This window comes from Podarcis gaigeae (genome assembly GCF_964106915.1).
Source record: "Podarcis gaigeae genome assembly, chromosome: 5".
In the NCBI taxonomy this organism is placed as follows: domain Eukaryota; kingdom Metazoa; phylum Chordata; class Lepidosauria; order Squamata; family Lacertidae; genus Podarcis; species Podarcis gaigeae.
This window is the reverse complement of record NC_139681.1, coordinates 62,022,020-62,037,476: the sequence shown is the minus strand read 5'-3', so window position 1 is coordinate 62,037,476 and position 15,457 is coordinate 62,022,020. Positions and strand designations below refer to the sequence as shown.

At 42.6% G+C, this 15,457-nt stretch overlaps 1 protein-coding gene across 20 annotated transcripts in view; it reads left to right on the top strand.

Moving 5' to 3' along the window:
- KIF1A (kinesin family member 1A) overlaps positions 1-15,457 on the top strand; it is a 111,688-nt gene that overhangs the window by 88,247 nt on the left and 7,984 nt on the right. For 6 of the 20 annotated variants that reach the window (XM_083741762.1, XM_083741758.1, XM_083741753.1 and 3 more), the window contains 7 exons: positions 1,095-1,121; positions 9,515-9,629; positions 12,044-12,177; positions 12,925-12,986; positions 13,879-14,024; positions 14,169-14,381; positions 15,241-15,318. In XM_083741762.1, the coding sequence (XP_083597888.1) occupies positions 1,095-1,121; positions 9,515-9,629; positions 12,044-12,177; positions 12,925-12,986; positions 13,879-14,024; positions 14,169-14,381; positions 15,241-15,318 (775 nt within the window). Of the gene's footprint in view, positions 1-1,094; positions 1,122-7,223; positions 7,248-9,514; positions 9,630-12,043; positions 12,178-12,924; positions 12,987-13,878; positions 14,025-14,168; positions 14,382-15,240; positions 15,319-15,457 lie in introns of all 20 variants that reach the window. The other 14 variants (XM_083741764.1, XM_083741760.1, XM_083741747.1 and 11 more) reach the window with 3 other exon arrangements.

Below are 15,457 nucleotides of genomic sequence, written 5' to 3'. Positions count from 1 at the left end.
GGATAGGAATCACATATACAGAGCATTCATGTTTTGGTTCTTCCTCTCTGGATCTGTGCCTGGCATAAGAGCATTTTTCTCAGCTGCCTGCATGGATGATAACTGAATTGTTGGCTGATGCCTCAGAGTTTGCTAGCAGGATGGCCAGATTTTGCAGGAGGAGGAGGACAATCTAGAGCAACTGAGGAAGACAATGGACAATTCACCATCTTCCAGAGTCTCCACCCTTCAGTTCTGCATGGGCTCTGGGGGCTTGCTTTGGGTCTTGATGTTGCTGAAGCGAGAAGGGTGGGAACCTACCTAACCCATCATGTGAACCTTTTGCTTCTGCTCACTGCTTTGCTATTGTGTGTTACCTAGCTGCCTTCCCAAAAACCAAATAACAATATATTTTGGTCTCATTCCCTCTATCCCCTGGCCACTGAAACCTCTATGATACTAGAGAAGGTTCCATTGCCTTCATTCTTATAAATGCAGTGAAGAACTTGGAAACTCCTTGTCACTATGGCATTAAGCCCCGCCCCCAATGTGTAATGATTAAGCATGAATTAACATGGACAGAATGGCCTCGAGGGCTCATTCGGGCCTTAATAACTTGATTGGATGGTGGTTGATGCAGTTATGTTCCAAGAACTCAAGGTAAATCCTAGTGCAATAAGTGAGGCTGGCATCACATGATTCAAATCTCAATACCAAGAGGGTAGTCCTGTTCCTTACTACATTTGTATTTAAGGTGGCATACTTGGGCTTTGCTCACAAGACCACTGTGAAATTGGGTAGGCATGCAAAAAGGAAGACCCACTGGACTTCATGACTATACCAGGATTTGCTCAGCTCTCCCCAGTTCAGGCCCCAATATTCGGTGTCAGTGTCGGACACTCACTCACTCACTCCACTCACTCATAATGGTTGTGATATTGGATGCTTTGCTATTTTCTACTGCAGCTTTTTGTGGCTTGCCAGTGGGCAGAGAGAGGCGCTGTTTATAGGGCTTGGGCTTTTGAGAAGCTGCACTATGGAACTGCTGCTACTGCTGCTGCTGTTACCACCCATTTGAACCCACACTAACCATGTGATTGTTTGTGTTTTTGCAGGCAGTTTCTTGATTCGGATATGCCTAGGTATTATTTGTTCCCCTCCCCATTTATTTATTTATTTGACCTCCTCCCTGGTGCCCCTACCCAAGTCAGCATTGTGGTCACCAATGCTACAGTTGGAACTTCCCTCCACCCACTCAAATACACCAGCTTCTTTCTCCTTCTCTTCTGTATCATTGGGCTTTTTGTTCCATTTTGTTCCTTGGGTCTCTCTCCCCACCCCTTGTTTGGTTTCCTTTTCTTCTTTCTTTCTTTCTTCCTTTATTTTTTTTTTTTAAAAAACAGCTCTCTTTTAAAAAAAAAATTCTTGTAAATCTATGTTCTTTTTTTTGGCTGGTTTTACTTTCTGTTTTGCTGCGGTTGTAATTTTTTTCTGACATCTGCCAAAACTATGCTGCCCCACCCTTTGTCCATGCTGAAGCCCCTTCCCTTGCTCCCAGCTCTGGCACGAAGGCAGTTTGGATAGCTGTGTGCTGATGCAGGCTGCATGAGAAGCTGGGCTGGGGGGGGTGCAGGAGAGCCATTGCCGTGTGAGAGATGAGGGAAGAACCTAGTTTAACAGGCTTCGTGGAAAGGAGCCTTGTGATAACAGCTTCTTTTAAAACTGTTTGGCAAAACGCAGCCCAAGAATCTCAAATGGTCTGCAAGTTTTACAGTGATTGGTTTGCATGTAATGCTAAGCCAAACAGTGGTTTAGCACGAATGGGCTCCAGTCCTGCTGCTGCACTGCTGTTGAGCCAAGCAATTGTTTGACTTAGCATGCTGCCTAAACCTTAGCTCGTGGTTTGAAACACTCCATGAGCTGTAACCAAGTTTTGTTCTTGGTTTGCAGTTCTGGAGGAGACAAACCAGGAGCCTGGATTCAGATGACACACTAAACCAAACCTTAACTCACAGATGCAGCAGGACTGGAAGAAGAGCAAGGTGGCTGCAACCTCCTCTCCAGAAGCTTGCACACTTGTGCATTCACACTGAGCCGTGGTTTGGCCTAGCACTGCATGCAAACCAAGCCAGCGGGAATGGTTGATGTTTAGAATATTATCCAAGGTGGACAATCTTTACATACAATCTGAAAACTGTACTTAACTTTGGAAGATTTCCTCCTTCCCCTAAGGTGTGTTTGGGATTTCCCTTTGTATTTAGAGCCAAGGAAGAGAATGCTGAGAAAATGGGATTGTGGATATCAAGGTTTGTTTTAGTTTACTGGTTTTTCTGAATGAATTCCATTGAGAGCCCAGGACTTAGTTCTTGGCTGCCTTGGATTTGCAGAAGTCAGTAGTCCAGCATGGGCAGAATAGGAATAAAATGAGGCCTTTCTTGCTTACCTTGATTGCAAGTCATTTGCAGATATTTGATTGATCTGAGGTGTCTCTAGGGATTGTGGGAATGTTGAGGCACATGCTTATTGAGCTTCTATTTCTGAAAGTTTGGTACAAAAGTTGTCATTTCAGGGAAGTGTAGATAGGCTAAGAAATAAATTTCATGGAGTAAATGGAATAAACTGGACTATGCTAAGTGTCCTCTGATTCCTCTGGAGTAACTATTCAGTCTGCTGGTGATGATACAAAGATAGATTGATTCGGTAACAGTCCATCCTTTTCAGAGAGTTTGAGAGATGTTTCATATGGGATGCACACACCTTCTTTTTCTCCCACTGCCACCTCTACATAAAGAGATTTTGCAAGATTCTGAAACACGACAAAATCCTGTTATTCAGGAATGAAATGAGTAGGATGAGCCACCCCAATCTCTGAGCTGTGTGAGATTCCAGGGGTACCATTCATGCTTACCAGAGTCTGTTTTTCCTTTTGCAACAGTGAGGCACAGTGGAGTCTGCAGTGTCTTTACGATATACGGATTATTTGCCTGAACCTACATGGAGAGAGTGCAGAGCATTCACATCCCAAGAGGGTCCTGTTCTTTCCATTGCTGCATCCTCAGATTCCAAGAGACTCCAAACACTGTGTCTGACCCTCTCTGCAGCATGAAACAGATGGCCCACCTCGTGCTCTGCCCCCCGCACTTGCTTAAATTCTAGCCCTATATTGAATCCAGATATTTTAGGGGAGTCTTGCCCCCCTCCAACTTATAACAATATCATAAGCAACAAGACCTCTTTCAAGCTCTGAAAAGAATTCTATGTGACTCCAGCCTGAAGGCCAAAGTAGATGAGACAAGATGTGTGATCAGGACTATGGCATCAGGGACGTGGGAGAATGGAAAACCTTCCCTCACCACCATTTTCTTGATTAAAATCACACACCAGGTTGCTGTTTGCCTGAGGGCAGTATGAAAATGGTGCTTGGAGTGCAAACAGCACTAGGAGGAAAGCTGAACACCCCAATTCTCAGCACCATAGTGCCATTAAACTACAGCTACCCCCTTCCCACAGTTTCTATTGATTCAAATGTAATGATATGAGAGATCCTATTACATATCTGCATAATTTCAACAACTTCAACTCTAAGATCATGAGAGAGATGCAGTATTGAATTTCAGTACCCAAAATCAATAGACATTCTATACTGGAGATACAGTGGTACCTTGGTTTATGAACTTAATCCATTCCGGAAGTCCGTTCTTAAACCCAAGTGTTCTTAAACCAAGGCATGCAGTGGGGGACTCAATTTACACTCAACAGGAAGCGGAACATGTTCTGCTTCCAAGGCAAAGTTCACAAACCAAAACACCTACTTCCTGGTTTGCAGCGTTCTTAATCCAAGTTGTTCATAAACTAAGCTGTTCTTAAACCAAGGTACCACTGTACTACCCTTGTATACTGTACAATGACGCTGCAAAGCAATAATATGTGGTCTATTGCTTGCATGTGGCTCTCTGATTGGTGCCAGGCACCATTTTGTGCAGGTAGTCATTATAGAGGTATAGCAGTCCAATAAATAATGATATGCCATCCAGTCATTCATTGTTATCACTATCCTGGCCTTTAACTCCAGGGAATAAGTGTACTTCCAGAACTCAGAGACCGTCAGTGTTTGGCAAATACCTAAGAACCAAATTAGACATGTGCAGTTAGGCAGCCCATGCTTAAGGCAGGGGTCTATCTATTTTTAAATAACAATAGATATCAATATGTGTTAACTAATAAATAGATTCAATCTTCAGATTCTGCCTTTCCGTCTTGGATAGAGATGAAAGGATCCGTCAGCTTCAGTTCTCTGAGCTTCTCATTTTTTCCATTCCTAAATTTGGGTCCCAACATTTCTGCAGCAATTTGCAAATTTTCTTTTTAAAAATCCACATGAAAGTTAGCCAATATTTCCTAACAAGCACAGTTCTGTATGCAGCTTTGACTAATGTAAGGCTTTTGCAAGCAATTTCTCCTAATATAATGCATTTATGTATAAATTTCATGAAAATATTCATTTTATGCATATCATCATCATCATTGATTAAATAAATAAATCTGTATACCACCCTATACCTGCAGGTAAATGAATTGTTGTAAGCATTAGCTAGTTGGAGTACGGCATCTCAAAATTGAGATGCATGTGCATTTCAAAGGATGGCTATATATTGGTTCTTATACTGCTTGAGAAAGTGTGAATTTGATAAATTCAGCTTTAAATGGGAAGTGGATTTAATTGCTCCCCAACCCTAGCCTTAGTAACAACATTCCAGAGCTCAGTTCCTTCTTCAGCAGTTCTGTTTGTTTCGTCCACTGTGTTCTATTGCTTGTTCCAGGTAGCATGGTGGAACTGTGTTCCATTATTGGCTTGTGTGTGAGCTTGGGTAATGTTCTCCTTGGGATGAACTTGACAGTTGTTGTGTGTATTTGGTGTTGGGAAGGAACTTTTCCCAGGTCAGATTGACTTTTAGCACTTCTATGTAAATTGAGACACCAGCTGATTTTCCTCCAACAATTGGTATTTACCAGTAATTATTGCTATATCTTGAATTCTATATCTTGCTATAGCACCTTTGCATGGCACACCTTGCTTGCTTCTTCTCTTTCTTTATCAGGGCATGCTGTAATCTGGACCAGAAAACGTGATCTTTTTCAATTTAGCAGCACATTACTCATCACAGTTCAGTGTATAGTATGTTTTAATTCAGTGATTCCTAAACCTTGCTGGTTTAAGACCAGAAGGTTATCTCATGTTGCCTTCAGTTTCACAAAGCTGGGAAATAGGAAGTGATGCCAGATGTCTTCACAAGCATGCCTCTGTGATCAGTGACAATGTTGTGCAGTGTCACAAACTGTGCTTGCTTACGACTTGCTCTCCGTGTACCCTCAAATTTCCTTGGTCTTTCAGGCCCAAATCCAGTTGAGGAGGATGGATTGCCAGGGACCAGCAAGGATGCCCCACATTGTCCTAGTCCTGGATTGCCTTACGAAGCAACTTACTCTATTGCTAGAGGAACCCTCCTGTGCAGTGAACCACCCTTGCTTAAAGCAGTAGCTGGCAGCATGGGTTAAACAGTGGGAATGCTCCCTATTACGATTCTTATGCTGGCTCAACACGGAGGCGTTTTTGTGTAGCACTACAGTAAGGCTGTTTAAGAGGTTGAGGCACGAGGTCATACTCATAGCTTTCCAGATCCACCATAACAGCTCTATATAATTCAGACTTGCTTTGTTTCAGTAACTTCTCTAAAATGTGACCTGCAAATGACCAATTGAAGAAACTTTTGATAATACATTTTCCTAACTCACTACCTTGGATACTTGAGTGTAAATTCTAGACTAGATTACAGAATTTAAAGCTTTTTTCTCATCCCTACCATCTGACTAGCAATGTATTTATGTGTGAGCTAAATTGCCTGTTGAAAAAAATGCAACTTCTGCTTATATGCAACTTCTGCTTGATAATATATTTCTAAATTCTCCAAACTGAATACCAGATGCTTAGGAAAGTGATTGTATTAGTAATATATATTTCTGGTGTTGTCAAAGGATAGGTACATGAGATCCAATAATTAAAGAGCACACACATACACATTTCTTCTTTTCTAGTGTATCAGTGTAGACAAGCCCATAACCTATGGAATAGGGTTAAAGTTTATTGTTGAGTGAATGAGTCTAGGGCAATGGATGAACACCCAACGTTCTCAGTACAAATATCATGAAACAATGAATGAAGTGACATAATCAGAATTCTATGCACTTAGCCCCTCCCCCCAAAATAGCATTCCTTCATCTTAACTTCTAGATTTGAAAGTCATACTAGTGGCATTCCCATTAAGTTCTTGACAGTGCAAAATTCTGTATTTTATTTTTTTTAAGGAACCCACAATCTCACCTTCCCACCCCCACCACATACAATATTTGCTTAGCAATGTGTTTTCAGTGATTCATTTGTATTTGGCATGTTTTCTTTGGAAGAGGGCTGAAAACTATTGTTTGTGCGAATTTCACCCAGAACCCCTTTCTGCTTTTGCCTTGCTCAAGTCATTTTAGTCCATGTTTCACACTGTGAATTAAAATCTTGATAAGAATTACGCTCCACTGAAAACAGTCTTGATCCTTGATCCCCTAATGCAGGGGAAGGGAGCCTAGCTGGATGGACACAGATATTATAAATTCAACTAAAAAGTGAAAGGAGAGTGTTGAATACGCAAAACTATGTTCTGAATTTCATTCTGTGACCATGCTCTTCTACCAAGAGAGGGCACTTCCAGATCGACTGTTCACTTATACAAGATGAGGTTATTATCCTGCAGTTTCTAGTGCTAATATCCTGTCACTTTTCTCACCAGAAAAGGTCTGATAAGAAAATTGCCCTGGAAAGTGCAGGATAACAACCACTAGCTAGCAATATTGTATAACGTCCATGCAAACATATCAAGATTAATGCTCAATAAACAGGCAATGTTGTAAAGCCTCTGTGCAAACGTGTCAGGATCAATGCTTAACAAACAGCTGGTCTGGAAGCTCCCAGAGTGAAGGGACAATAGTATTTTTGCTTTTCATTTGTTGCCCACCTTTACCAAATTCACAACAATCTATGGCTGCACTCTGTTCAAATCACCATCTACCCCATGTAGCTGCCTCTCTGGGTAGCTTTCCACAGGGCACCATATAAACAATGCTTTCTGACATTTTGATTTCTTTGTGTATGTGTGTATGTGTACATGTGTTTGTCTTGGGTTGCCTTCCACTTATAGCATTTCACTGGGAAATGACACTAGGTATTTCTACCTCACTTTACTCTCACACACTTGCTTGATCTATTCCCTCCTTCTCTTTTCTCTTTCTCCTCTCCCTTGTTTCCTCTTCCCTTTTCCTTTTCCTTTCCTAATCTTCTTTCCTTCCTTCCTATTGGAGTTACCTGTTCTCCCGTGGCTTGTGTCTCCGTGATCTTGGTCTCAGCTCTTTCAGTTTTGGTTTTGGCAAGATGCTGCGACTCTCAGTGTCAAGATGCAATGTTTAGAATGGGATAGAAACTGTGCATCATCAACTAATAGTCAGATCCTCTTTAACAAGAGTCAACAACTATTTCTGAGAGGTGGACCTACTATAATGCACAATCTTCCCAAGGGGAGACCTGGCTTCTTTTTTAAAGAGGCTTCTGACTATGTTGATATGAGTGTTGGTGAGCTGTGAAAGTGGAATGTCCATGTGGAAATGTTTTTGAATCATGAGGATGCTCAGACACATATTAAAGTCCGAATATTTTGGTCACCCTTTTCTGTTGTTTAGTGGCACAAAAATGCTGAGCCAAAAAGGTTCCACCAAAGGAATGCCATCATAATGGGAAAGGCTACTTAAAGGGGATGAGAGTCACGTTTGGGTGTCTGTATATCCAGAATGGAGAACCATTTTCAGCATGAGATCTGTTTTAGCTCATGAGCAGGGGGCTGCATTCCAGTGGTGGTGGGCAGGGCCAAAGGCAGATGTGGGCGGAACCATGGTTGTGACTTTTACAATGGGCTACAAAAGCCAGAGGGTTCTATGCACAAACACTGCACAACCATCTCTCCATCCTCCATCCAGGCAAACAAGGAATTGTCATCATTCAAATAAACATTCCAGCAAGGCAAAGATACTTGGAAGAGGGTGTGTGGCATGGGGAGAATCCTGAGAATCTGAGGGAGAGGCTTGGGGGGGGCACATTCAGCCCTCAGAAGCCCTGTTGCTGCTGCATGTCATCAGAGCTTACATCTGCTTTGGTGCTTCCATTATGCAAAGAACTGAACCTCTATTTCATGTGTGGTGATCTTTCTGGAAACCCTGGCTTCCTCAGTGGGATAGTATGTCACAGTACTGGTAGACTATCTCAGTTATTGTTCTCAAAAGACAATATGGATGTTTTTTTAATGGGGCCTGCTAAAAGATCACACTCCCCCCCCCCCCAAAAAAGGGCTAAACTCAGGTACCTTATGTGCCTAATTTCACAAAGCAAGAAGTAGTTCTGAGATATCAGTAACCAAACAGGAAAAGGCTAGGGTAAGATAGGTCTGGAGAGAATTATATCTCCCTATCATTCAGAGTCACAATTCTCCCTATAAATCAGAGATTGGTGGAATAGTCAGTTTTCTTCTGGAGCTTTGGTGACTGTAGCTGTATGTGGGAAACGAACTTCAAAGAGAATTCACTGAAAGCACTTTTATGAACATATCAAACTTTTAAGGTCTGCAATGCCAAATGCTTCTGGAGAGATGGAACTGACTGTAGCACTGAGCATCCTCACTCTTTTCTTTTCCGAACATGCTTGCTGAAAATTAGTACCTCCTTCCTGTGGAAGGAAGATAGATTGTCTGTGTGCTATGTTTGACTGAAGAGATATGGCCCTGGAGTGCTTTAGACAAAATCTGAAAATACCCAATTGTTTCAGGGATCAAGAGAAGCTCTCTGTTTTCGTATTGCTTTCCTCATCTTTCCCCTTGACTCTTGCTTCCTTTCCCCTTGCCCACATTCACTCTCAGAGGGCATGTTTAAATTACACCCCACGATAAGTATGGAAGAGATCTTTGGCTTTACCATGGCAATGTAAGCAGAAACATGTGACTTTTCTGCTAAGCCATAATATTTACAGACAACTTGAAACTTGTTTATTGCCAATTCTAGATGAGAGAATGCCACCTGCATACAACTTTTTTTCTATTACTGTGTTCCTCTTTCTATGTCTTTCTGGCACCCCATCATCTCATGGCTTAAATTTTAACCTTAAAACATACCCCAAATCACCTCTGCTCTTATGCAATATTTAAAACAACAACCATGAATTCACAGCACAGAAGATTCCCTTGAGGATTCCCACAGATGCCTTCACTATTGCCCTTCATAATGAAGGGGTGTTTTTGAGCCACAGCACTCCAGGATGGCTGCATCCATTCAGCACAAATATGTCTCTCTGTGTGTGCATGTTTGCGTACTGCTGCTGATGCAAGTCTCACAGTTTGGTGGTTGATGGTAGTGTTTATTTTTAACCAACCATCTTGCTGTCTCTTTGCAGGACGTTTTACCAGTTTGAAGCGGCTTGGGATAGCTCCATGCACAACTCTTTGCTGCTGAATCGTGTCACCCCATACAGAGAGAAAATCTACATGACCCTCTCGGCGTACATTGAGGCAAGACCCATCAGTGTCTTCCTAGCATTTCCTATAAATAGACCACACAGAGCTGAGTTTTAGAAAGGGGCTTCCACCTTGATTTACTCCAGTCCTCCCTGTCTTAAGCAGTCCCATAATTCCTTGTGATTCTCAAACTAATATGGGGTTTTGGATGACACTAGGCTAACATAGCAATACAAGAAGCCCTTACATCAGCATTTGCCAACCTGGTGCTCTCCAGATGTTTTGGATTACAGTTCACATCAGCCCCAGCCCAGCATTTTACCCTGAGTGATAAAATCCATTCAGACGTTGTTTCTGTGTGTACATGAAGTTTGTTTGGGGGAGCTGGAATGTCTTAATGAATTGCTCCCATGTATTAGTTAGAAGGTCTTAATGGGGTGCACACCTCCTATGCATGAGTAGGTGCACCATGCAATTTGATTGAGCAGGGTTCAAACTGCACAGGGTTCCAGGTCATGTAGAATGCCTACATGCCCACAGTTACAGCTACATAGATTCCTCTTTCAGACTAATGTATAGAGGTGGGACAACATCAGGAGCAAGGGCAGCATGTGCAGCAGTCTTGTCCTTCCCTCCATGCATTTAAGGTACATATAGAAGAGTGACTAAATGGACCTACAGAGACTTGCTCAAAATCATCCAATGAGCTTCATGGCTTAACAAGCATTCAGACTCAGATCTCCCTCATCCAGGTCAATCTGTGGGGCAGCCAGTGTGGTGCCTTCCAGATGTTGAAGGACTACAACTCCCATCAGCTTGGCCATTGGTCAGGGATGATGGGAATAGTAGTCAAACAACACCTGGCCATTCCTGTTCTATCCACTAGACCACAAGACTTTCTTACTTTTGGATAACTATAAATGATGGGCATTGTCACCATCTGTTTATGAAAGTCTTCCCCTAAACAGGAAAGTTGGACAAAAGCATTTATAATGTGTTGTCCCTGAAACTATTACTAAAAGCAGCAGTATTTGGGAAGCAGGGTAGACTCTTAAACTGAAGCTAGCTCGTCACCAAATGAAGTCACCAAAGCCACTGCTTGTCAAGAGAATAGAAAGGACTGCCAGTGACTGACAGGGGAGAGAGCCTGAGGGACCATTTTTAGTACGCAGTGAGCATCCTTCCTAGCAGAGCACCTCTTAGCAAATGTCACTGTCTGCTTGTTTCCAAAACTTGTCTTATTTTAATAACACTTGTAGGGAAAGCAGCTCCTCGGAGTCTTGTTCTGCTTTTTGCGGGAGTTTACCACCCTGCTCCCAACGGAAATCTTTTTGCAAGTGGATGCTTGTTTTAAAATATAGTACAGCTCTAAATGATGTATGATTTCCCATAATTGCTTTTGTGGCAAGTAACATGAAATGCAGCTGCAGTGGGTGGGCTGCAGAGCGTGTGGGGGAGGCCCTTAAAACTTCTCCGGGCCATTTTTCTTCTTGAAATCTCTTCCGCTCCCAGCTGATTTTTAGTCATTCAGATGAAAGACAGTGCTATTTTTCTACAAAGAAGAGGTGCTGGAACTCATTAAGAACACCTCCCTCATTGTCTTAGAATGGCAACGGTGCCCACCTAAGATGTGCCAGAATTGAGTTCCAGTGAGTTCTAGCTGAAAAAAAGCCCTGATGAAAGATACATATATTTTGGAGAGGGAGCCTGAAGGGAAAGGGTTATGTACCTCTTGTCTACCTGGCTGTCTTCTGCTAAGGATTGCAGACTTCATTGACTGCTTTTTATTTTTTATTGGGAATTTTGTTTTCTTTCTGACACCATCATGTGTAATTTGACCTTATATTTCTTGGCATAAGAAGTGCAATAAAACAATGATTTTATTGTTGTATTTTATGCTTGATCTAACTGAATGTAGAGTGCCTTGAAATTCTAAAAAGAATGAAGGCTGTTATAAAAAAAATCTTTTAAATTAGGAAATCCAAATAATAACAGTGGGCCATGCTGGATGATAGCTCTATGATATATGATACCTACCTAGGCATTTGCTATTGGAGGAGAGTGTGGGTAGGCAGGCAGTGAGTAACACCAATGAAGCGCTGCTGCCTGTAGTATACCTAACTGATATGCATTGTTGTTTTTAACTAAAGACAGGAAAAAAGGGATACTAGTACTCTGCTAGGTGCCAGGTTTCTAAAGCAAGGATTCCATGTAGCTGTATGTACAGGAAAGTGTATATAAGACTGTAGTTTTATGAGAGTAGCTCCAAATAGCAATGATATAAACATCTATGGATTATTAAGGATACATGCATGACATCATTGGGAAACCTGCTGCAGAACATCATTTTGCTCTTGAAGGCAAACTCACACCATCTGAGAGCCTTTCATTGTGTACCAACAGCCAAGAGCATCCCAGGAAAGCATTTTTTAAATTAAAAAAACCTAGCAAGTATCCTCCTATTTTAGATGGAGAACTGCACCCAACCAGCTGTGATCACCAAAGATTTCTGCATGGTCTTCTACTCCAGAGATGCCAAACTCCCTGCTTCTCGGTCCATCCGCAATCTTTTTGGAAGTGGGAGCCTTCGAGCCTCAGAAAGGTAAAGCAGTCTCATTTCCCGTTCTGCTGGCAGAATAAGAGCATACCTCAAAAAAGAAAAACTTTTGATTTATTGGAAAGAATGCATATAAGTCTAGATATAAACATAGGGGTTACCAACTAATGTTTATAGTTAAGAAGATAAGATAAGTCCTGCTAGGTCAGGTCAGTGACCCATCTAGTCCAGCATCCTCTTCTCACAGTGACCTACTAGATGCCCATGGAATGACCACAAGCAGGACTAAATCACAACAGCAGTCTCCCAGCAACTAGTATTTTGAAGCATACTGCCTGCACAACCATGGGGGCGATAGCCATTGTGGCTGGTAGTCACTGATAGGTTTATCCTCCATGAATTTGTCTTTTAATTCTATCCAAGTTGGTGGCCATCACTGCCTCTTTTGGGAAATAATCCCGTAATTTAACAATTTAACACTGTGATGTGTAAAGAAATACTTTCCTTTGCCAGTGTGACAGGGCTTAACCTTGCAGAAGCCATGCTGGTTACGCTTCAACAAGGTTTGTTCTCTCATATTTATATTGTTATTCCTTCTTTAACAATGCTGTACTTTCTACCAGTTTTCTTAGGACAGATGTAAAGCTAACTAGACTGTAATTTCCAGAATCCTCTCTGGATTCCTTTTTAAAAATTGATATTACCTTAGCCATTACATTTAATGTGCCACATGCACATGAAGGTCATTTATTGCAACACCATGCTCTGATGTTTCACTCTTTTTCCTTGTAGTAACCGTGTAACTGGGGTATATGAACTCAGCCTTTGTCGGGTGGCTGATGCTGGCAGTCCAGGTGAGAAACTTCTCTTTGGTTTGGCTTCACTTTCTGATGGTTCTAATTAGCACTGTCATCATGACAGGCCCATAGGGGATGCTGGGGTTGTGCTAAGAGGAAAAGAATGTAACATTAGGAGAGTCAATTTTACTGTTGCCATGAGACTTACTTATTTTACTTGAATGAATATGGGTGGCCCTTTGCATCTTAATACCTGAATCGTAAACATCCACAGAAACATATCTGTCTGCAATGTCAGTGCAACATAACTTGAACACTGCCCAAACATCATGCTTTTTGAGGGAAGTGTTGTAAAAACTAAGTGTTGTGAAAACTAGTAATGCACCATTCCTCTGGTTGCATTTTGAGGATTTGGGGCAGAGGGGGAGAGAAAGGCTGCATGCCTAAACAATGTGATCCCCTAAAACGGGGGTGTAGATCTAGCCAATGGACTGGACCCTTACCTTCCCAACCCTCACAGGCCATTTTTAACAGGTAGGTTGAGCTGTCCCACCTGTCAATGACAACATCAGGTGACAATGCTTTGCAAGCAGAGACAATCAACTGATCATTGGCCCCTGCAAAGTTGCATCTTTACCTGATGAGGGCAGATGGGCATGGCTTGGTCAAATTGACCTTGCCAACCAAATGAGGATTTAAATCTGCGCAAAGGCATTTGTTCTGTTAGTTATTGTATAGTAGAGAAGAACTACAGACTCCTATGTAGAAACCGTTTTACCACTAGTACAGCATGCTTTGTGTTCATTTCTCTCTTCTTTTTTATTTGTGGAGTGTCTTGATGGGGAATATGTGAAGTTGGGAAATCTGCTTTAAAAGAAACACTGCCCACATGCTTTGCAGACTGGGCATGAGCAATGCTGAATGCAACTTGCAACTTTGTCCTTTGCAGGCATGCAAAGAAGACGAAGGCGTGTGCTTGACACATCTGTGGCGTATGTGCGAGGCGAGGAGAACCTGGCAGGCTGGCGGCCCCGTAGTGACAGTCTCATCTTGGATCATCAGTGGGAACTGGAGAAACTGAGCCTCCTGCAAGAAGTAAGACTCAAGCCCAGTGGTCCTTATTCATGTCCGTGTTGGCGGGAAGGGTGGGAAGACATGAGGTGTGTGGATTGACCTCTGTGTGAGATGACTCTCTGCAGATGTCTGTGACCTTACTTAGCCAGAGGTTTATTTCCGCAGGTTGAGAAAACAAGGCATTACCTGCTTCTGCGTGAGAAACTAGAGACAACCCAGCGCTTGGGTCTCGATTCCCTTTCCTCAAGCTCCTGTGAAGACTCGGATTCCCGCAGTACATCTTGTGTTTCCTCTCCAATCTCAGCAGATGGTACCCCTGAGGGGAGGAATTTGCCACTGGACACCCCCAGTGAGAGGCAGAAAGAGCTTGCCGTCAAGGTATATGTTATTCTGGGGCAACACCATGCCAGTTACATCTTTGTCTTTGGCATAGCATGGGAATGGCATCGCTAGAACCTGCATTCTCATGGTGCCTAAACTGCTGGTCTCAGCATTGCCTTTTGTTTATGAAACAGATGGTCTTCCCTGAGTGCGGGCAGGAGCTGAGGGCGGGAGTGAAAATGAGATTTCTGAACAGAGGAGATTGTGGTCTTGCCGTAAATTTCTCTGTGCTGGTTTAGATTTTTCACATGAACGATATTGTCTGCCGTGGGAGGCTTAGAGGACATGACGGTTACAAAGCTAGGCAAGGGCTTTAAGGTCTCCCTCTGACAGGAACAAAACAGCAACAGGAAATTCCTGTCTCCACCCAGATCCAACTAGATCCAGTGTCACCTTATGGCTAAACTATATAATAACACTATCCCCACACATCATCTATATCCAACTAGTTACAAGGTGGCACTGTGATGCCCAGCTCTGTTTAAGTAGATTGATACATGAAGATGTGGATTTTGTGTGAGCAGTATATATGGTGAGGGTACATGTGTGGTCTGTATGTGTGTTGACTGTGTGTGTGCTCTGTATGTGTGCTGTATATGTAGTGTGTGTGTGTGTGTGTGTGTGTGTGTGTATGCATGCATGTATATACTGTACAGTGGCCCTGCCCATTGCTGACATGCACCCTTAGAGATGTAGTGGACCATCAATGTGGTCTTCAGACTGGAAAAAGGGTTTACTATTCCTGCTCTACAGCATGCTTAGTATAATAGATAATTCTGTCCTGGTCAGGGCCAAGTCTCTTTTTACAACCTGTATCTCTTAATCTCTCTCCCCCCCCCCAACATCTTTTCTACAGTGCTTGCGCCTCCTTACACACACATTCAACAGAGAGTACACCCACAGCCATGTCTGTGTTAGCGCAAGTGAGAGCAAGGTAAGAGAAACTCTGTGCTTTTGTGGGGTGCCCTGTCACTCAGCAAAGATGTGTGAATACTGATGGAAACGGTGGTATGAAACTGTACCCACAGTGGCTAATTAGCTGTCAGGCAGGTAGCACTTTTCTTTCAGGGACA